This window comes from Esox lucius, chromosome 2, assembly GCF_011004845.1.
Source record: "Esox lucius isolate fEsoLuc1 chromosome 2, fEsoLuc1.pri, whole genome shotgun sequence".
Classification (NCBI taxonomy): Eukaryota; Metazoa; Chordata; class Actinopteri; order Esociformes; family Esocidae; genus Esox; species Esox lucius.
In genome coordinates, this window is record NC_047570.1 from 34858745 (window position 1) to 34882317 (window position 23573).

At 43.3% G+C, this 23573-nt stretch overlaps 3 protein-coding genes across 6 annotated transcripts in view; 2 read left to right on the forward strand and 1 right to left on the reverse strand.

The window, feature by feature from the left end:
* drd4b (dopamine receptor D4b) overlaps positions 1-4005 on the forward strand; it is a 28320-nt gene extending 24315 nt beyond the window's left edge. The window contains exon 4 of one of the 2 annotated variants that reach the window (XM_010866281.5): positions 3674-4005. In XM_010866281.5, coding sequence (XP_010864583.1) covers positions 3674-3882 — 209 coding nt within the window. In that variant the 3' untranslated portion in view covers positions 3883-4005. The remainder of the gene's footprint in view (positions 1-3673) is intronic. The other variant, XM_010866282.4, reaches the window with a different exon arrangement.
* Positions 4006-10860: 6855 nt separating this feature from the next.
* Positions 10861-14190, reverse strand: sirt3 (sirtuin 3). Of its 3 annotated transcripts, none has more exons than XM_020056512.3 (7): positions 13820-14188; positions 13412-13655; positions 12922-13154; positions 12688-12788; positions 12332-12493; positions 11906-12118; positions 10861-11694 (listed from the first exon to the last, which is right to left on the reverse strand). In XM_020056512.3, the coding sequence occupies exons 1-7, from the start codon at positions 13914-13916 to the stop codon at positions 11659-11661; spliced, it is 1086 nt and encodes a 361-aa protein (XP_019912071.2). In that variant the 5' UTR covers positions 13917-14188; the 3' UTR covers positions 10861-11658. The 3 variants fall into 3 exon arrangements, with proteins under 3 accessions (XP_019912071.2, XP_010864581.2, XP_010864582.2); XM_010866279.5 differs by having other exon boundaries at positions 10861-11758; positions 13820-14186; XM_010866280.5 differs by lacking the exon at positions 10861-11694 and having other exon boundaries at positions 11914-12137; positions 13820-14190.
* Positions 14191-14526: 336 nt separating this feature from the next.
* On the forward strand, positions 14527-20729 carry psmd13 (proteasome 26S subunit, non-ATPase 13). The gene is made up of 11 exons (XM_013136767.4): positions 14527-14741; positions 15253-15366; positions 16084-16139; positions 16272-16402; positions 16979-17150; positions 17283-17362; positions 17538-17663; positions 18359-18421; positions 18890-18970; positions 19143-19259; positions 20231-20729. The coding sequence occupies exons 1-11, from the start codon at positions 14641-14643 to the stop codon at positions 20324-20326; spliced, it is 1137 nt and encodes a 378-aa protein (XP_012992221.2). The 5' UTR covers positions 14527-14640; the 3' UTR covers positions 20327-20729.
* Positions 20730-23573: the final 2844 nt, after the last annotated feature.

The window sequence follows — 23573 nt, forward strand, 5'->3', positions numbered from 1 at the left end:
ATACCATAACCCCACTTTTTTTTCTTCCCCCCCCCCCCCCATTGTTCAGGGTTTATGGTTTTGTGCTCTTAAAAACCATGCCATGTGTCTTAGTTAGAAGCAGTTTCCTGAATGGCTGCCCTGCCATTAATTCCATAAACTCATGTCACACAGCTCTTGTCAAGACAGAAATGTCTATGGACATTTTTGAGGCTGTTCTTTTGGGTTATTTGGGGTGTCCGTCCCACCCTGGCCTGTCAACCACCGCTTCTCCTCTTCGGGGGGAAGTAGGGCGTAAACTACATTCATGGAATTAGAGCAGAACAGGTTTAATTGTAACCATCCTTCTATCTACATTTGTGACGATGCTGCCATGTTGTAGCAATGTTGATGAAAACAACACTACTTTGACCAAACGCCAGTGTTTCCAATGTTCCAATGAAAGAGGCTGATAGAAGAGAGTCTGCAACTCCGATAATGCCCCAACAAAGACCACAAACCAGCAACCTGACCCGACCAAGATCCATTTGGATCCGCTTGCCAATCTGTGCGTTTTATTATATTACATTTGTGTGGGAGCATTATCAGAGTTGCAGACTCTCTTCTATCATTACTAATATTTTGTGTCCTACACCTGATGAGTTGCATGGGCCATGTTTAAATCATTCCATTGAAGGAGACTGACGTATGATTTTGACAGACAGCTCTTGGGTTTCACCTCCAGGAAGCCATAGCATAGCATAGCCGTCAACCACAGTTTGACTGTATGTAAAAAAAATATTCCATGGCCCAGTCGATCTGGCTACTTAGCCAATGCTTGAACATGAACAAGAACATTCAATCATTATTTGGACTACCTGTTTGTGTCTTGCATGTGTTTAACACTATACCCTGCCCGGAGACTAGCACAACACAAATAGACTTCCCTACTTCCGCAATTATCCAGTTACATTGGGGAGAACAAGTATTTGATACACTGGGAAAACCTGCAAAATCGGCAGTGTAGAAAAGACTTGTTCTCCCCACTGTATGTCAGACACACTGGCTGTGGCCTACAATATGTCAGATACACTGGCTGTGGCCTACAATATGTCAGACACACTGGCTGTAGCCTACAATATGTCAGACACACTGGCTGTGGCCTACAATATGTCAGACACACTGGCTGTGGCCTACAATATGTCAGACACACTGGCTACAAACATGTCTAAGAGTGTAGAGTACGGAGAGCAAGAATTTAATGTTTTTTTCTTTTCAGTTTTAGTTCAAATAGTTACAAGGTTTATATTTCTCCTGAGGGAGTCTATGTGTGAGAAAATGAAAGGGAAGTGGCTCCTGAATGGTGCAGCTGCAGAAGTCTGCACCATTCAGTTCAAATCCTGGCTGCAGCATACAGACAGTGCCCTGGTATCCCACTGACATAAGTGAAGATAGACTCAGCCCCATGGGGTGATGGGTAAGCTGTTAGACAGGGTTGTGTCTAATCGCAACTCTACGTAGTGGATTGAGTAGCTACTCGCTAAATCATTTTTATTTTTTATTTAACCTTTATTTTAGCATGGTAGGTCATGTTCTTTTGTGGATGGGCCCTGAATCACGTTTATGGGCCGGAGAATGCGATCTAGCCGATAGTGGATAGGTCCAAGCGAATACCAGGTTGAGCAGGCAGCGTTATGGGGAAAATGGCTTGGAAAAACATGCATTGGAGGACACATTTCTCATTCTTCCGCACTCCCAAAAATCTAATTGTACCTGTAAATCAAACATCACTTAATTGGGATATTCTTGCATTCTTGTTATTTTGTGAAGTGTAGAAGAGACAATGAACAGATTATTCCGGGTCCATAGCACTAAAATGTAACGAGTGAAGTCAGCAAGGCGACGACTCATCATTGAAACACTATTCCAACCCTACTCATGGATTTAGAAAAAATACAGAAAGTTAAGGTAGGAGTTCGGCCCCTTTTCCGGAGTGAACACCCGACCAACGTAACACCCGTTCAATAGCAAACACTTTCATCAGGAAAAACGCAGAGACCTATGGTGACATTGCAGAGAAATGCCCTCTGCGCTGCTCTCGGTCTACCGCGACCTCGATTCGGTATCCGCCAAGGGAGGATGCACAACTGTGCGGGTCGGGAAACAGGGCTTTTTCGGCCGTGGCATCACTTTCAGTGGGAAGAGAAAGGACTGCTACATCCACACTAGGGGAGTTCCAAAAAGCACCCCAAGGCACTACTTTTGACCAGAGACCTGTGAGAGCTGGTAAGGCGCAACTGAGGACATCTCCTTATCTGTATCGCGAACCCAACCGACTGCCAAGCGCTCGACTTGAGTATTTATAGCATTCCCATCTATATTCCTGCATTATTCACCTCAGCCGAGAGGCAGCGAGCAAAATGCAGGCTAGTTTCCTAGTATATCAGCCGTACTGGTAATACGTCTCGATTCACCTCCACATTGGATAATTTTTTTTTTAACAGCATCTAAAACACCACCCTGTTTCCTGCATAATGCACCACTTTATATATACACTGTATACGTATATATTTGGTGGGTTTTGTTATGCATTTCTTGCGACCGTTACGAAATGACAGAGGGGCTAGGTTGAATGGTTGAAGCAGGGAACTGAGAGTTGGAGCGGGCAGAGCGGTGGGACCGGTGTGAATTAGTGATACCCAGACACTGAGGTTTCCCAGTGATGTTGGTGCGGTTTCTAACCGGGTCATTGTCATACGCTACACTACACACTACAGATCAGTTAAGGATGTTATCTGTTTTTTCCCGCGACGAATTTCTTTCGCGTTAGCACCGGTCTTAGTAAAAAGTCAACATTACCCGTAAAACACGTGTTGAGGGGCTGAACAAGATTTGGAAAGGTTTGTGAAGGTTAATCTAACTGACATTTCGGTTGTCCGGCTATATCGTAATGGTCCATGAGTTAAAATAACAACAATACTATCTATGATTATCAAATGGGGCTGGCAATGGTAATGGTTAGTCAGTTTTCTCTAGGGCAAAGATGTCAAACCGATTCCACGGAGGGACGGGCGTCTTCAGGTTTTCACTTTTAACTTATATAAATAAGTTATATGCTATATAAATAAACGTAACTTGCTTGCTTAACCTGAACATGTTTGATTAATTAGGGCGCTGATTAAAAACATATGAAACAGCATAGATTAGTCCCTCTATGGAATCAATGTTATATCTCTAGGGAAATTATTTGTGGCTGTATGCTGTGTCTTCTGCTTGGTCTTTGATACTCCAGGCAGGGGTAATATAAAGCCTTTTGTGACAACAATTCTTGAAGAAACATCCCAAGTCATCCCATCCAAACTCACCTCATCCCAAGTCATCCCATCCAAACTCACCTCATTCCAAAGTTATCCCATCCCAACATACCTTATCCAAACTCATATCAGCCAAATTCTCTCCATCCAAACTCACTTTATCCCAGCTCACCTCACCTCATTCCAACTCATCTCATCCAAATGTATCTCATCCAAACTCATTACATCCTATCTCAACTGATCCTAACTCACCTCATCCCAACTCACCTCATCTCTACTCATTTCATCCAAACTCACCTCATCCCAACTCATCCCAACTAATTTCATCCAAAGAAACGAAAGACAAACCATTGGGTTTCGATTCAAACAGCCCCCTGACTTCATGTCCTCCCCCTGTCCAGGTTGTTTCCTGTTCTGCTGGACCCCGTTCTTCGTGGTCCACATCACACGGGCAATGTGTTCCACCTGCTACATCCCCCCGGGCTTGATGAGCACCGTCACCTGGCTGGGCTACGTCAACAGCGCCCTCAACCCCATCATCTACACTGTCTTCAACACAGAGTTCCGGAAGTTCTTCAAGAAGTCCCTCCACTCGTTCAGCTGCTGCTGACGTCGGCCCCGGCCAGGGTGAACAACGGGAGAGCTGTGGCTCTACACTATGGTGGAGATCCTCACCTTCACTGTGCCAGTTCTGATCCACTCGGTCTCCACAGCCATTGTAGCGCCAGGCTGTTCTTACGGGGGGGGGGGGGGGGGGGGGGGGTTATACCACAGCATTGGCCTGGGCGGTATGTCAGGAGTGGCCAGTCTTGGGTCAGTTCCATTTCAGTTCCGGTCGTTTCAAAAAGGACAGTTAAAATCCATTTCCAAATCCTTTTATTTTAGTTAGGGCTTTTCAGTGTCATGGAATTGGAATTGGGTTATTTTTAATTGTTTGGAATTTAAATGTAATTGTCCCCCTAGGCCTGGCATTAGCACAGAGCAGAAAGTCTATGCATTGCTCTGGAGCAGCCAATTGTCCTCCTGGACAGCTACACAATGTACAGCCTTCTGCTACTACACAACCATAAGCATCTACTCATCAGGACCTCGATTAGTTGATTCAGGGGTGTTCCAGCAGGGCTGGAGCAAAAGCCATTATACCCTATCGCTCCTCCAACGAAGAGTCAGAAAGGTCAAAAAGGGCTGGGCTACGTAAACCTCCCTCTTCGTTTTGTCTAAAGCTGAAAATGACTGGAAATACAAAATGTAATACACAGTAGTCCTCATTGACACTGTTTATCTTGGAGCTACTGGGTGTGCAGGCTTTTGCCCCAAACTGCCACTGAAAACAGCCTAGCTAGCCAGTGTTTTATGACGTGCAGCCGAGGTTAGGGAGAATGCGCAAACAGATCGTGGACTAAGGCTAAGATTGAACCCACTCTGAATGGACTGACTGGAATATACTTGTCCAAGGGGAGTCATGGGCTAGAAAGTGTCATAATAAACCCTGGGTTATTCTGATGCTTTATACACACTACCCTCGATTTCTCTTTCAACCCTCCCAATGAAAAATAGAAGAAACTGCAGCAGACTAATATTTTGGACAGAGTAATCGCAGAAAAACTTTCATAAAGCACTCTGACTACAATTTATTTTGTACATGGATAATTGGTTGGTTTTGTGGGATGAGATACACTGTGTGCAGGCTTTTTGCTCCATCCCTACCGTTAGCAGCTTGTCAGGACGGCTGAAAGAGGCATCCGTGTTGGAGTTAAAGCCTGTGGGGGATTCGCCATTCCTGATGGATTTTGTTCATTGGCCTACACAAGCACAATATCTGTAATATCTAAACTGAAATGAAAATCTGTTTTTGTATGTAAATCTCATCATCAGGACTAAGACTGGATAAGTATTCCTTGCTAATGTTTATAACAGGTATGATACGGGGCTTAATATTAGTGTAACAGCAGTGTTATAAACAGTCTTAATAGTGTCAAATAAGTGCTATAAGAAAACTGTTCCATGAATACACATTAACTGCAAGTTATCATAACATGTATCTTAAGACAGCATTATGAAAAAACACAAGCTACTAAATAGTTGCATTTATATAGTATGTATTATACAAACTCTATATCTCTAAGCTCTTACAAACCCATACCAAATCCAAATGTATTTTTGAAGTTTTCTGCCATTTTACTGAAGCCAATACTTCTAATGGGTCTGCCTGAAACAGCAGTATGTATGTCAGTTTGGTCATTGACAGTGCCTACTTATTGCCAAGTCCGCGTTTTATGTGGAAAGCTTTACAATAAAGAGATACCTCTTTGTTAAGTAATAGGTTGTTCTCATCAGTATCGGCAAACTGACTTGTTTTTCAGGACTTAAAGCAGAAGTAATTTAAGTGAAAAGAAAATGACTAGATCTATTTATCAAGTAGTCAGCTTCCCAAGCATTTTGAACAATGCAGCAAAACTTGGGGGATAGATTTTAAATTATTTTCTGTCAGAGAAAACAACATGGACCATTCTAAAGTGCCTGTACCCTCAGTTCTGTGGCCATTAGAGATACAGAGAGACAGGGAGGCAGAGAGACCAAGAGACACAGAGATAGAGACAGAATGATTGAGACAGAGAGACAGGGAGGCAGAGAGACCAAGAGACACAGAGATAGAGACAGAATGATTGAGACAGAGAGACAGGGAGGCAGAGAGACCAAGAGACACAGAGATAGAGACAGAGAGACAGGGACACCGAATCATGACCTTTCACCCAGCCACACAGAAGGTAAGTGGTTTAGAGCCTCTCTCTGCAATATTATGAAGATGGACATTCTCCATTTCGGGACATGATTCAATCATGCAGCACAGTGTACTCTTTCACTCCCCAGGGCTCTGGTGACACCGATGGCAGTGTTGTCCAATGACTTGACCAGGCATGCTATAAACAAATGTGGAGGGTGGGTAAGAATACAATAAGAAACTCCGGGTCCCTACTGAGTGATACTGTTACTACTGATGATAGATGAGAAGTGCCTGTACTGAGGGGAATTGCTTTCTGTATGTGAATACATTCCTTCACTGCATTGAGACTTGGCTGGACTTGGCCAGTGTTTTGAGGCTGGACCCTCAAACACTGGTCACTAAAGACCAGTGCGGCGGTGAACACCACATCTAGAAGAACTTCACCTCTCTTACCGCCCAAGGAAGCTCACCAGGAAGCCTCTGGGATTTTGGTCCAAGCAGTGAGACTGTAGCATGGCCTGCGTAACTGACATTGTGCTTTGATTCCAGGGTGTAGGCTCCGGTGTTCAAACCTCCCAAGGCCAACTGAAATCAGACGTACGGTTATGCACGGTTATCAGACGAAGGTAACCCCGAGGGCAGCGGGCCGACCCTCCCCCGCTGTGCCACTGCGTTTGGCCCTATCATTCACACATGACATTATGGCTGAACGTCCCCCTGACGGGTCAATGACCGATCAACCATTTAGATTGTCAATAACATCCAGCATCCACCCCTACAACGACCAGGCTTAAATAATGTTCCTCCTGTTTTACTCTGTGGCTGCTATGACAAGAAAGGTCTGAGGTGTAGGTCTGCATTTGTCTACTCTGTATGTAAGCCTGTGTCGTTTATTATCTACTGGACTAAATAGAATCAGAAAGTGCTTTATTGGCAAGTAAGTTTCACTTACTTATTGGCAAGTAAGATTTGTTCTGATCCGTTTTAATGCTTTAATTGTTCCATTGGACAGAACAATAGCAAACTAAAATACAGATGTATGGTTATTAAGACAGCTAAACAGCATGTCAGTAAGCCCTGGTGTTATGTGTTAAATGCAGAGCTAAAATCCACAAGTAGGACCCTTGCATTGCTTTCTGGATTATCAGTGTGATAAGGTGAGCACCCAAGTTTACTGCATCGACACCAGCAAATTATTTCATGACCCTTGACCCTAGAATGTGGGATCATCAATTTGGCATTGCAATATCATTAAAATGATTGTCAGTTCCTGTGTCATGAATTCATGGTAATCACCCAAAACACGCCTACTGGCTACCAGGTATCTAGACCTGGCCCGTGAACAGCTGCCCTTCAAGCCTGCTTCCTGGCTCACCACAGCTAGCTGGCCGAACTTGGCTTGCCTAGTTTTTCTTTCTGGTTTTTACCTCAGACAGCTGCGGCCCTTTCTGAACTACTGAGGGGAACCATTTCTCTGCGGTGAGTCTTTGATTCATGTTGCCATCCTAGTGGATCTGGAGATGGTCCCCTTGAATGTGGCAATGTAATTATAACTCACAAAATGGACACCCAGTCTCTATTGATTTAAACATAAATTGAGGTTCCCTGTTGGCGAGCAGGGACCAAGTATTGTGGTCATTATGTGTGAAAATCAATGCTGTTAGGTTAGCTGCCAATAATGTGACGACTGGGAACAGTGCAGAAGAAACTCATGGCTGTGGGATTGCCAGAAAACCTGACAAACCAAGCTAAAACATATCCGAATAGCCGGTTGAAAAATTTGAAGATTGAATTTTGTTCACATTCACAGTATTTTACCAGTTTATAGATTGTCATATTTCAATATTAATGTTGAAAACCAAAGGCGCTTATGCTATTTCGAGAACGTAAATATAGCATTTTAGATGCAGCCTACTTCAGGCCTTTCAGCGTGGTATCAACTGACCGAGCAAGCTCATCAAAGACAGACGACATAAAAAGTCTGTCATTGAAATGAATCCACTGGGTTGTGACAGTTTTTTTTATCTACAGATCTGTATCAGCTAGTTCTATTCAGGGAATGTGACATTTGATAGATGACGTTCCACAGTACACTCAATGTGTTTCTACTTCACACAAACCGTCAAGACATCAAAGAAGCGAGTTCCAGTTTCTGTGGTGCATTATTCAACGTTAAGATATGTCAAGACAGATTGGAATGATGTGTTTGCAGAGTGGAGGCTGAACAAGGTCTTTTTAAGGGTCCAAATGCAGTTTTCAGGTTCGGGTTAGGAGTAGTAAAACTCAGGTATTTAGGGTTAATACATTTAGATGTCCCCAGTTACAGTTCATACAGACAGGTGACAAATTAAAGGAAGAACCTGAATAAATGAGTGGAGGAACATAACAGGTGCTTTCATACAGGTGTAACGCATCTCAAAATGAAGCAACTAACATCATATCATGCTGGTGGAAATATGAAAACCCTGAGCAATCCCAGTCGACATCAATTCTGGATGACGATGGCAAGAGGAATGGATCTAATGTTGGGTAGTGCTCTCCAACACCATCATCTACACACCGAATGAGGGAATATTTTTGGGAAGAATTGTGTTCACTGCCTTCAGTTGAGTTCCAGGGAATTGTGGAATCTATGCAAAGGCGCACTGAAGCTATTCTGGAGGCATTAAAACATTACTGAGACAATAGATTTTTTATATTTGCCGTCCGACTTGTCTGTAGTTGCGTTAGGTGAGTGGGGTCCAGTATAGTTGGGCATAGTTTTTTTAATCGGGTAACATTTGAGTCTAACAAGCTTGTTTATTTAGGTTGAAGTTATGTTAGGATCAGGTTCAGTTGAGGTCTATCAGGACCAAAACCTCTCGCCCCAAGAACAGTTTCTTTCCTACAGCAGTAGGCCTCATGAACATTACCCCGGAGCCAAACTGACTATAACCCACTCCCCACATACACACACAACCCTCAACTAGTCAAATCTATGACCCCTCTCCACATATACATACAACCAAATTAACTAGTCAAATCTATGACCCCTCCCCACAATTACATACAACCTCAACTAGTCAAATCTATGACCCCTCCCCACATATACATACAACCTCAACTAGTCAAATCTATGACCCCTCCCCACATATACATACAATCTCAACTAGTAAAATCTATGACCCCGCCCCACATATACATACAACCTCAACTAGTCAAATCTATGACCCCTCCCCACAATTACATACAACCTCAACTAGTCAAATCTATGACCCCTCCCCACATATACATACAACCTCAACTAGTCAAATCTATGACCCCTCCCCACATATACATACAACCTCAACTAGTCAAATCTATGACCCCTCCCCACATATACATACAACCTCAACTAGTCAAATCTATGACCCCTCCCCACATATACATACAACCTCAACTAGTCAAATCTATGACCCCTTCCCACATATACATACAACCTCAACTAGTCAAATCTATGACCCCGCCCCACATATACATACAACCTCAACTAGTCAAATCTATGACCCCGCCCCACATATACATACAACCTCAACTAGTCAAATCTATGACCCCTCCCCACATATACATACAACCTCAACTAGTCAAATCTATGACCCCTCCCCACATATACATACAACCTCAACTAGTCAAATCTATGACCCCTCCCCACATATACATACAACCTCAACTAGTCAAATCTATGACCCCTCCCCACATATACATACAACCTCAACTAGTCAAATCTATGACCCCTCCCCACATATACATACAACCTCAACTAGTCAAATCTATGACCCCTCCCCACATATACATACAACCTCAACTAGTCAAATCTATGACCCCTCCCCACATATACATACAACCTCAACTGGATGAATCTATAACCCTTCCCTAGATACACAACTCTCAACTGGACAATTCTAACACCTTAGATATTATTTTACATTCCTTACTATATTATTAGTAATTTGGTAATGCTCAGTCCACAATTTTTATGCTCAGTCCACCATTCTTATTTATTTGTATTTCTTTTGTACAAACTTGCTGCACCAACAGATCAGAACAAATTCCTAGATTGTTGTGAAACTTCTGAAAAACAGTAAAACATGACGTAACAGTCTTCACTATGAAAAAGGTATCATCAGCTCAGGGGTCATGATTAGGGTGAAAGGTTAGAGTTAGGTGACTTAAATATAGGCATTACGATAAGGACAGGCACAACATGTCTCAAAACATAACAGGGTTTTAAAATTCAATGAAGCGCTGCACATTAAGTGTAGCTAATAAAATGTTTGTAGATCCTTAATAATAGCTACATACATAAATACTAGTTTCAAATATTAATGAATGGGCTGGAGTGTTTTAAAATTTTATTTCATACTCAAACCTACCACAGGCCAGCTTTACCTCTGTATTACTGGTTAGATTTAGGCATCAGGGCTAGGTTGCATAAAGGTTATGCTATTGATATTATAATCGGGGCTATGTTCAGAAAATAAGAAACACAGATCACTAGTGTTCTAGTCCACAGGGCAACAGAAAAACTTGTGTTTCATTCCTGGAAGACCTTCCGTTGGCCGGGTCATGTGACCTTCAGTAACAACATCCATTATGAGGTTCACAGGTCAACAGATTTGACCTTTAACAAAACTTAACTTTATGGATTAGATCCTATTAAATAAATCAATCATCTATTTCAGCCACAGCGGAGGGGGGGGGGGTACTTAGTTTGCGATTAGCACGGACTACTTCCAAATCCTCAGGATGTACTTTAGCTCTCTCTGGAGGTCAGATGCGGTCTCTGCTCACAGCCACAGAGCAGTTGCAATCACAACTAGACAAGTCTTGACAATGAAAACGGGATAATTTTTCAACTTTATTAATAGCTTAGTGCCTTTTGACTGCAGTGTCAGAAAAGCTGATTAGATTTGTTTCTAGGGGCAATGATTAACAGCAGTGTCTGGTTGATGTTGACACAAAAGAAAAACTGCTCCTTTCTGTTAACCCTTTACCCAAAGAACTATTCAGTAAAGTGAAATAATGAGCTTAAAATAATGAGCTTACATACTAAGATATAATATTTATATTTTACACAACTAATACAAAATAATACTACTCTTAATACATCCAGTTAGAGGTCAATGGAACAACACTCAAATAATTGAAATGTCATGGAAAGATTGTTAATCTACGCGTTGACCCCCAGCAAAATTAGCCCACATTTCATGTGTGTATTTCACACTATGCTGATGTAAAATGAAAGAGTAATGTGGGTATGGAAGTCAACCCCAACATATGTTATCCACTGAATTACAGCTTCAAAATCAACCTGAAAAGGAAAACATCTAAAGGCAACGCATAAAAATCAGGCTTGAAAAACCACATTGTCTGCCCGATACTATAAATAAATAATGGATTTGGCGACCCCCCACTTTGTTAGACCAGAGTTTTGACTGAGTTATTCATCCTTCCTCTGTCCCCTAAGGCTCAACATGGAGTTGACCTCGGCACCTCATCCATGTCCCGTTGTTGTTCTGCAAGACCCAGGCAGGTCACTGTTACTGCATCAATGTTGTGCTGAGGTCACAATGTGTAGGTGTAAATTGAAAAGTGTTTGTTCATTCCAGGTTTTCTGCAGAGTAGAATGACGTTGTCCATAAGCTATGAATCTGGTGGCGGAGGCATCCGGACTGGAATCTAAGTTGACAGTGACAGACTCAATCCCATTTCAATCTAGTCTGTGACAGACTCAATCCAGTCCCTCCAGGGTATGCAGGTTAAATAAGAAACAGTCAAGTCCATGCATATGAGTGGAAGCCATGAGGCAAGCATTTGAGTTGTTCTGTGACTTGAATGTGTACACAGAAGACGTGTTTGTGTGTATTTAACACGATTCACCACGACCTACCTTCTCAGCGCCAGCAGCCATTAGAGCCTCAAGCTCGTGGTTCCAGCCCAGAGCGTCCACCAGGGCCTGCACACCCCCAACCACGTCCCCTAGCTGGGCCACGTCATTGCGCCGCGGGGTCCCCCAAGTGAAGGGCCCCACCAGGTCCCTGTTGAGGAGCAGCCGAGGGACAGAACTTCTCACCGCTCCTGCTAAGCTGGCAAAGGGCTCCACCTAGTGTAAGGACGCAGAACTACAAGCTCTTACACATCTCCGGTTCTAAGAACGGACCCCCCGGATATCTTTAAAGACCCTCTCAAATCGGGTCCCTAGGCCACTGGGGGAATAAGTGTAAGATAACGGTTGAGAGGTGTGCTATAAACACATAACATGATAATGTAATGTTTTAGAAAAGATGATTAACAGGAATAACTGGGACCCACTAACCTCCAAAGATGTCCCCATGATAATGAGAAGGTCTGCCAGGGGGAAGTCTTTCAGGTAGCTGAAGAAGTGAGGAGGCAGTTCCTCTCCAAAGAAGACAATATCAGGCTTTACCACTCCCTTACAGGTGGGACATTTTGGTATAGACCCCTTCATTATATCAGGCTGTATCAGCAACAAAGAAGAAGAAAAACACAGAAGGAAAAAAATTATATTAAAGCATTAGATTGGTACCAACAATCCATTGCGTTAAAATATTGTCTTGAAATGTCAGTGTCACATCTGGACAGTTCAGAAAAATGTGCTAGTTCTAAAACAAGGAAATGCTCCGAGAATATTGTAACAGCTAACAAACGGACACGTAGCTCCTCCCCCTTGAAGTCCCTTCGACACACTGTACAGGTAGCAGTAGCAAAGGTGCCATGAGCTTCCACCAGCTTCTCAGGAGGGATTCCCGCCACTAGAACACACACATAAAGAGTGATGGACATAGAGAGATGACAGAGAGGAGGCAGAGACTGATGAGAAAGGGAAACATAAATATGATAAGGAGACATAGATAAGAAAAAGAGATGGCAGACAGATTAACTCACATCGCTCCAGGCCATCGATATTCTGGGTGTACATCCTGAGGAGCTGGCCCTTGTCATGTAGGAGGCGAACAAAGTAGTGTGTAAGGTTGGGTTGGTAGGCCCCTGGGTACAGCTCCTTGGCCAGGGCAAAGAAGGGGTTGGGGTTATGGTGGAAGAAGTTGATCTCGAAGATGGCTTCGGCATAAGGTAGATTATACTGCTGGAGATTGTCATACAAACCACTGCCAGGGGATCTGTCCATGAAAAGCAGGGAGGATTAAAAAAATAATATATATATGTAAATCCCACAGAGTCTACTGGATTCCTGACATGGGCAAAATGCCAACATCAAATATGCCTACTTTTCCAAAACACATGTACATGTATTATATTTTGCCTTAACCACAACAATGCAACTAGCGGAATCATCCTAGCTTAAAAGAGTTTAAACTCTGACTTTTCCAAACCTCTATACAGGTACACCTAAATAAAGTGTCTCTCCTCGGGTCACCTGAAGTCTGGAATGCCACTTGGCGTGCTGATGCCCGCACCAGCCATCACTACAATCCTCTTGTACTTTCCGTTTCTGACACTTTTAGCCAGGTCCTCGAGGGTCTGCTGTTTGGAGGTCCCCCCTCCACCCCTGAAGAACAGTCCTCGAGCTCCAGTCCAGCAGACTGTCCTGTGTTGTGTCGGAGGTGGAATGTGGACATCCGTGAGCCATGGAGCAAGACACAAAGCTCCTTGCTGTTGATCTAACGAGGTGGTAAGACAAATAGATAGGCTTACATGTTGTAAAGTTATTTAGCGGGTACTACTTTAATTCATGATTGTGTAAGTCAATGCAATAGTAACAGCACTTTACAATAGTAACAGAAATTAAAAAACGCTTCATTTACTTGGGCTTAGTCTTACTTACGTTTGAATATGATGAACCCATTTATCTTTGATGTAATATTGAGATACAGACGCAACATGGACTTGTTTACCAAATGAGAGGTCGTGAAATAACTCATTGCTAGTAGTATGTGCACATTACATCGATTTGTATAGTTAGAACCAAGTTTTCATTTTGGAAGTAGGAGGTTTACTGTAAACTAACGTTTTTACACACAAAATAACACCTACTAATACGCGTTCCAGTCGGTCCAACAGCAGAAATTCGTGTTGCACTGATTACCTATGACCTCAGTCTGAGTACGCAGTTTATACCGTACAACTCGTAAAACACTGTATATCTATGGGTTCCAGGGCTGCTCAATTCTGTTCCTGGAGCTCTACTGTCCGATAGGTTTTTTCTCCAACCCCAATTTTGCACACTTGATTCTGATAGTGAGCTGGATTAAAAACTAAACCAGGTTATGCAAAACTGGGGTTGGAGAGGAAACCTACCGGATGGTAGGTCTCCAGGACCAGGATTGAGCAGCCCTGGACTAACCATTTAAATTAAGCACTTACTGTGATTATTTGATCAAATGGCAATAATATTTTACTTTCAAAATGAATATGAATACATCAGTTCTCGTATTATTTATGGAACTATACACGACATTTAAAAATAACGTGAGCCCTGTAACTGTTTCAAACTTTACGGTAAAGATAGGTCCTGGGTCAGTTGGCTCCCATAATTCTTTGCGTCAATCATTGCTTGTGGCTCTACAGTAATTCTAGTAGATACCAGATAGCTGTAAGTAAACCACACGTTGTTGAGTCGGTAGCCAAATCTAAACTACCGCCACAATGAAAGATGTTACGGGGTATCTGAAAACACAACAGAGCAAGAGCTCTACACCGGAGATGGCGGCAGAATGGCACACACTAGAGGAGTATTACAACAAAAAGTAAGGATAGCATCAGGCTAGTTAAGTTAGCTAGCTAGCGTTGTCATTCATACGCTGAGTCATGTAGTTAGCTTGTTAACTAACCTTATCATCAGTGACAACGACAATTCGCACTGTGATGTGGGTAGGGTAATACAATTATATTTGTTAGATTGATATATTAAAAGTAACTAAGAGTAAGAGTATGTCCAAAATCATCATTGGCTTAAGCGGTGGCTAATATGCTTCACTACCAGCCCGGGACGGAAGTCTGGCTATTTAGCCAGAATTTGCTAACTAACTATAGTACAGATTGTTTGTGTTTACTGTACAGCCGAGTTCGTGACATTTACAAATTTCAGTTAAAAGATCCATCTTATCCAATTGATTTAAAGTAGCGAGTGCATGCATTTTCCTGTATTTCTTGCTTACACCCACACCTTTATAATCTACATAGTAAGATATTCATTTTTTTATTTAACCTCTTAATCTATATATTTGTATAATCTCTACCTCACATCTTTGTTGGCAGGTTGTGGCATCAACTGACTCTAAAACTCACAGACTTCGTAAAAGATCCTTGCTTTGCCACAGGAGATGGACTCATACAACTGTACGATAACTTCCTTAGTGACTTTGACCACAGGTAAGACCAAAATCAATCCGCTATAATGGCTGCATGTACGGTCCATTAGCCTAGATTGTACACGTAGGCATGCTATATTCTGGGTCTAACTGTGAAGTATTTACCCTCCTGTGTTTAAGTTGCCCACTCAGTATTTCTCATCTGTTAGCAGCTCCTCGTTAAGGTGGACGGTGAGCTTAATCAGTAGACGTTTTGGTTGCATGGGCATCAATTGCATTGCCAAGTAGTGACCGAAAAAGTATTAAATCCACCTCTCTTTCAAAATCTGAACCAAACATGGTTTGCTTATCATACACACGTGTTGTACTTCTGTTTAACATCTTTCTGACCAGCCTCACAATCGGGCTGCGTGGTGCTGTATATGAACAGAACAACCGAACGAACACATGCAGAAATTGACTTCCATGTTTGATATGGATTGGCTCTGAGAATCAAACAATTGAATTTGATGCTTTATTGGAAACTGCCCAGCAATGTAAACAATACTCATTTGATCACAGTCCTCTGGCGCCTCCCAACATGCTGCTAAAAATGGGTACAGGATCTCTGCATGATTTAATTGCCATGAGTGGTTATATGTCATGCATTTAGACCAAGGTCTAAATGCCAGTGAGCCTGTACTTTCCAGTTTTGCATCCAGAAGCTAGGCAACTGGGGATGACTCCAGCGGTTCAGTTACAACCCCCTCAATTGCTATCCTTCTCTTGACTTCTCTAGAATCAACCCACTGTCTCTGGTGGAGATCATTCTGTATGTTGCCCGGCAGATGAAAGGTAAGACCACTGGACCTAATGTGATCCCTAAAACTTCTGTAAAGACCATGTTGTTGGTTTTATCATTATTAGTGATGTCACTTTGTTTGTCATTATCTTTTACATCTGTATCCACGGATTAACTTTTTTCAGATCCTAAGGAGGCTATCACTTTCCTTGAAAAGACTAAGGAAAAGGTGAAGAGCAACGATGAGTCTGTCATCCTGTGTAAGACCTCTATTGGTGCTCTTCAACTGGAGATCAGTGACCTTCCAGCCACAAAGGTAATGTATGCTCATTTAAACAGATTTAGCTCCTTTTATTAATGGATAACACGTTTTGTCACAGTACTGTTTTGAACATTCTATTTGGGGATTGATGTCCAACTGAACATTTTACTCAACACATCCCCAATAGAAGCTGATAATTCATTTCAGACCAAATCTTTATCATTTCTAAAGAAGGCGAATCATTAGTACCTGAAACTGTTTTGCAAATTGAATTTAGATGCAGTATAATGTTAACTAGCTAGTTAATAGTGAGGGGAGGAATTGTAGCCAGCTAACGTTGAATTCCCTTGCTATTCCTGACTACCGTAGCTAGATAATGACAGACATTGCCGTCTGTCAATTTCCATTAGATAATATTATGATTGGCGTGTTGTTCTGTTTCCAAGCCCCTGTACTGTAATTTAGACTAAACTGTAATTTAGACCGTAAAGTACTTTGCCCTCGTTCAACGTCTGGTGTCAATATGGCTACAGCATCTAGAATGTTAGTGACCATGGCAACGATGCGACAAATCTAATGGTTGGGCACTCTGTGAAATGCCGAATTTAAACCTTTTGTCATGTCCCATAGAAATTAATTGAAGAGGTGGAGGAGATGCTAAATAACTTGCCCGGGGTGACGTCGGTCCATGGGCGATTCTACGACCTGTCCAGTAAATACTACCGCATCGTGGGGAACCATGCTTCTTATTACAAGGATGCTCTGCGCTACCTCGGCTGTGTCGACATCAAGGACTTGCCAGGTAACATCTACTGACTACATAGAAGGCTGTGTGTGTGTGTGTGTGTGTGTGTGTGTGTGTGTGTGTGTGTGTGTGTGTGTGTGTAACACAATTTGGTGTGTATTGGGACTGACAACTCTGTCGCATCCTCAGAGACTGAGAAGCAGGAGAGGGCTTTCACACTGGGTCTGGCTGGGCTCTTAGGCGAGGGAGTTTACAACTTTGGAGAGCTAGTAAGTAGCTGTGTTTTTTTTGGGGGGGGGGGGGGTGGGTTGTGAAATAATTATTTTGTGGAGATAATCTCGTGGTCTTGTTAAGTAAGCAGAGCCGTAATCGTCCGTTGTAAGACGCTCTCCCACGAAGCGCCAGCATGCCCGTTTCAGCCGGTCGGCCTGTGTCTGTTTCCAGCTGATGCACCCAGTGCTGGAGTCCCTGCGGAGCACCGACAAGCAGTGGCTTATTGACACCCTGTTCGCCTTCAACGGGGGCAACGTGGAGAAGTTCCAGGGTTACAAGGCTGCCTGGGGAGCACAGGTAACCAACCCCACTGGCTATTTATGTGGAATACATACCGCAATGCTTTATGGGTAAAAAAGTATTGTCGAAGTGAAAGGTTTCTACTCAAAACATATCCTGCCATATCATGAAGACTAGAGTCCTGAAGAATACCAACAAACAAAGTATTTAATGAAGTATACGATAATGGTGAAACAGTGTTGGAGAACAATGCAGCAAACTAGTTGTAAATCTGTTTTATGTAGGCAGTTCAAGAAAGAGAGGAGTGTTTTGGCTTCCACGCTTTCCAGAATGTTCATGTTTATACCAGGGTTCCCAAATCTATTCTGCTCCGTGACCCAGCAATTCAGGTGTACTTTGTTTTTGCCATCGACTAAAATTCATATAAAATAGGTAATTCATGGTTTAGGTAATGGGCATGGTAATGGATAGAATTTTGTGTTTTCGGCAAGATCAATCTTGAAAGCAGAGAGAACAACTATGTATTTTTTTTTTTTTTTAGAACAAATGAATGCTGGGTTCTTGTGTTCCAACATCACAGAATCGATAGGAGCCTGATTGTCTAGCTTTTTTGGTCCATCATTTTGTCTGCATAATTTATATTTTGTTTACGCTGAGAGAGTGTTTATATAAAAACACATCAATAAAATTGTACAATGTTTACGATACACTGGAGATATTATTCTACTAATTTGTGAATGTGTGTTTTGCAGCCTGACTTGGCAGCGCATGAGGCCCAGCTGATGCAGAAGATCCAGCTGCTGTGCGTGATGGAGGTGGGTTCTCCCGGGGCAGAACTAAAGCTCTCCGACCTCCTGCCCGGGCCTTTCTTGGCGGGCTCATGCTTCTGCGTTAACTGGCTCATTGATTCAGTTTGTCTGGGGCTTCATGATTTAGTTGACTAATATGATCGGAGAGATTTAGGAAAGCGCACACAAGTTATGTAACGCTGATTATTGTAGGTTTGACATACAAGCAATGTGCTACGTGAGTTTTAACCATATGTTAACAACTTATTAATGAATGTACTGATTGTAGGTCACTTTGTATTGGAGCATTTGCTTAATGACTAGAATTTAAAACGTATAAATGGCTTGTCGTGAATTAAATTGTTAAATTGATGTAATTGGTTTACTGTATGATGTCTAATGGCCCCAAGCAGTCTGGGCATCGATGGTTGTATGACAGAAAAAACATCCACAAAATCAAACTGACCTATTGGACCTGTTCTCTCCTCATTCTAGATGACGTTCACTCGTCCCGCCAACCACAGGCAGCTGACCTTCCATGAGATCAGCCAGAGTGCCAAGATCCCTGTAAATGAGGTCAGTCAAAGGCCAGTCAATCTCTCGCCTTGCCCGAAATGTGCTTAACAAGCGAGCGTTCGCTGTTTTAACAAAACACTCTCGCCGCCCGTCACAGCCCCGGGCCTGTGTTGTCATTGGGCGGTTTGGGCAGTACCTCCCCGTTTTTTTACGACATGTTGTCTCCTGGCAGGTGGAGCTGCTGGTGATGAAGGCCCTGTCTGTGGGTCTCATCAAAGGGAACATCGACGAGGTGGACCAGAAAGTCCAGATGACGTGGGTTCAGCCTCGGGTGCTGGACCTACCGCAGGTTAGACATTCACATGATTGGGAACAGAGGTCCTCTAAGGGCCAAGCGTGAGTGTTGGTCACAGGAGAACAGTGGTCCTCTAAGGGCCAAGCGTGAGTGTTGGTCACAGGAGAACAGAGGTCCTCTAAGGGCCAGGCGTGAGTGTTGGTCACAGGAGAACAGCGGTCCTCTAAGGGCCAAGCGTGAGTGTTGGTCACAGGAGAACAGAGGTCCTCTAAGGGCCGGGCGTGAGTGTTGGTCACAGGAGAACAGCGGTCCTCTAAGGGCCAAGCGTGAGTGTTGGTCACAGGAGAACAGAGGTCCTCTAAGGGCCAAGCGTGAGTGTTGGTCACAGGAGAACAGAGGTCCTCTAAGGGCCAAGCGTGAGTGTTGGTCACAGGAGAACAGCGGTCCTCTAAGGGCCAGGCGTGAGTGTTGGTCACAGGAGAACAGCGGTCCTCTAAGGGCCAGGCGTGAGTGTTGGTCACAGGAGAACAGCGGTCCTCTAAGGGCCGGGCGTGAGTGTTGGTCACAGGAGAACAGCGGTCCTCTAAGGGCCGGGCGTGAGTGTTGGTCACAGGAGAACAGTGGTCCTCTAAGGGCCAGGCGTGAGTGTTGGTCACAGGAGAACAGTGGTCCTCTAAGGGCCAGGCGTGAGTGTTGGTCACAGGAGAACAGTGGTCCTCTAAGGGCCAGGCGTGAGTGTTGGTCACAGGAGAACAGCGGTCCTCTAAGGGCCAGGCGTGAGTGTTGGTCACAGGAAGTACACCTGTAATGCGTATGTGTGACTGTATGAAAGAAGTGTTGCATCTCAGCCTCTGCTTTTTTTCCCCCTATTGGCAACGTTGTTTAGCCGAGTCCACCTTATAATGAAACAGAAAGTAGATCTGGTACTGTCATCAATTAGCTACAATTTGCATGTATCTGCGCTCTAACCCTTAACCTTTGACACCCCCCCCCCCCCCCCACACACACACACACACACCTGTCAGATCAAGGGCATGAAGGACCGGTTGGACCTGTGGTGTGGAGATGTGAAGAACATGGCCGTGTTGGTGGAACAGCAGGCCCACGACATCCTCACCTAAACGAGCCCCCCCCCCGTCCCTCCGGTCTTCCCCGGTCTCTCTGGCCCTGTCCAGAACAACACAGAAGGCCCGAAACACTTGCAGTGATGGGAGAGGATTGTATAGGTGATGTTATGCCATGAAGTTAGATCTGTCCAACACTCTCAGATCTCCACCAGGGTGCAGAGAACCTGTTTGTGTCCTCCTACCCCCTGCCACTTCAACCCTAGAACGGCGACCTTTATAGGCACGGCACCGCATGAATATCCCCTCTTCACCCCCCCCATCTACCAGGTGGACTGATGCATCCAGTTCTTTCAGTTTTTCTTATTTGTCTTTTTGTTGAGGTGCCATGTTTGTTCATGTTTTACTGTAACCGTTTATATCCAAATAGCAGTAAATAAATAAAGGTTGTAGAATTTTGCAACTTTTTTTTTTTTTTTGGAAAGGGATCGAATGGGAAAGTATTCCTTAATTTGGGTTAATTTGGGTTTCTGGACGTTGACTCAGTAGGCAGAGCATGGACTGAATAAGTCTGTTAGAGGGTCCGACAGGGACACTACTCTTTTTCAAGGTGATTAGTCTTCCATTCAATCATTCTATTGAATCCCTGAAACAGGTTTTATATACATATACACACTATGTCTATGGCTATAGATACATATCATGCATTTGCTAAAAAGCATCAGAAATTGCATAATGATGTGCAAAAAAGAGAATAAAATAAATAAATAAAAGCATTGATTGCTGTAATCAAGACATGGCTCGCGTTTGCCAATAAAAAAAAAAAATCCTTATTCTGGAAATCCATCATTTCCCACCATATCTTATCAAAATAATGTTTTTGTCTTGTGATGTGTCTTCAGTCGCAATTGATGCGGCTGCCAGGTCTGAATTCCGGGAGACCCTGGTCTTGATCAATGGCACACGTTTACATTTAAATCATTTAACTGATGCTCTCATCCAGAGCAATTTAGGGATTGCATAAAATGAAGATGTGTTACACAACAGGTAATTTGTCATAATATGCCTTAGGGTATGAGAAGTACAGCGAATACATTTTTTTTTTATATCACAGTGTGTCTGAATTAATTTGCTTGTTAGCCACCATGACTTAAGTATCATGACGCTGTTAAAGTGTTAACAGATTAGGGACATGGGGGGGGGGGGGGGGGGGCAGAGTGATTGACAGTGTGGACTGGGAGGCGGTTGGCTTTATAGGGGCCAGCGGGAGCAGAAGGCAAGAAAATGGCTGAGCGGCCCGTCTCCAGGGGACAGCTTCATGAGGCCGGTCACACTCTGCGGTGAAGGATTTCAGCCAGTGGCAGCCGGTCCGTAGGCGGAAACAGGAACAGCTCCTTAATCAGGTCCCACAGGGATTCTGCAGGCTATTCATGTGAACTAGTACTTCAGTGATGAGTTACATTCTATTAGATTACATCCTCAGGGAGCCCACACTGACCAATTTATGTTGGAATGCCCATCAGCTATGAGGGCACCTGACATCCTGTATGACATAAAGCGACCTACACAGGGCAATGTCCTCATTGTCCAGGATCTGACGGGATGACCTCCCTATGTTGGTCCCCCGGCACCACTTTCAGCAGCGTCCGTGTACTGACCAGGACCGTCCCCTGGTTAGCTGCTGTGTAAAAGGAAAAGATGGGTTGTCCATTCAATCCAAAATGGTTGCCTTGCTCGTTGGCTAACTGTTGCTAGCTAGATGGCTAACTTCAGTTAGGGATGGGTCGATCTCTATCACAGTGGGGTGCCTGGTAAACTCTTATTCTGGGGAGGGTTGTGTGTGTTTTGGGTGAGGGTGGTGACATTCCATTTATTTTTATTTTTTGGGTGGGAGGGCTTTGTACCTTATTTACGGTTGTTTCCTGTATTGGAGCAATATAGCCTGAAATATTATGAGTCATAATCCCCATAAACCTGGTGGCACAATTGGAAAAGCGTCTCTCTTGCTTTTTGTGGGCTTTTTGCCAGCTACAACTTCTAGTTATCTGTTTTTGTAGGTTTAGTATTGCACCAACGCAGGCCGATAGCATAATGAGTTTGGAAAGCATGAAGTTCAGTATGGCTAGATAAGAGTTATTCACGTTTCTAGGAATGTCAACACAAAGTAGCAAGGTCAGAGATGATCATAAACCTGTAATAACGTGATGTATAAATAATTTAGTACCAGGTTAGGCTACATTCTATTTAATTTCCATTTTACTTTAGATATATCCATATCTGGTCAAGTCAGAAGGACATAGGTTCATTTCCTAAACTTTTTGTGCCCGTAAAGAACTTCCCTCCACAAAGCTTGGCTGTTCTGGTAGCAGTTCCATGTAGGTTTCATGATATAGGCCTACTTTACCTCTTTTTTTTCCCTGAGGATGCAATATTAAGAAAGGGGAGGGTGTTGTAACTATTTCAAAATACAAGGGGAGGCTCAAGTGGAAAATCTGTTTTAATTTGGGGAGGGTGTTGCATTTCAATTATTGATACCAGCCCCCCCAACCCCAACGAATAACAAACTGTCCTTTTACTCACCTGAAACTGTGAAAGATGGTGCCATTATGTGCTGGGAGCAGCCACCACCATGAGTCAGTATTTCCAGTTAAGGGTGTGAATGAAGATCCACAAACATGCATAAAAACACTCATCTGAAGTTAGCTGCATGCAGTCATCCGAAGGGAAAGCTGTTGTTCATAGGACACAGTGAGGAGGAGGGAAAATATTGCTACTGGTCTTCAGGAAAAATACTCGCTGACTGTCCTGCTTGATAACTCATGTCCCGGGAGGACCAGCTGCTGATTGGCTAATAGATAGTAATGATTGGCTTGACTTTATAATAATTTACTTTAGTAATAAAGAAAGTTGTTGCCTTGAATTGCAAATGAGCTGGCAGTTTTTTACAGAAACTACAGAGGACCAAAGGAATAGAAAGGTGGTATTGTCTCGTCTGTACATTGGGGCACCTTGGTGTTGCCAAGAACCTTGAGATTCGTGCACTGAAAAAATTAAAAATGATTCTTCAAAGGTCAGACAGGGTCACAGCCGGGTTTAAATGAACACTGCCGGTACCAAATGAAATGCTAGGCTATAAACGGGAAAATAGCGTGCAAGAGGATCAAAATGTATAATCTGGCCAACGTCTTTCAAATGGATTTTCTTAAAGCCTCGCACTGATAATTTTTGAGACGACAATACAACATGGCTTAGATATAGCTGCTAAACCAAAATCCAACAACAAATTTCATAACATGTTATAACA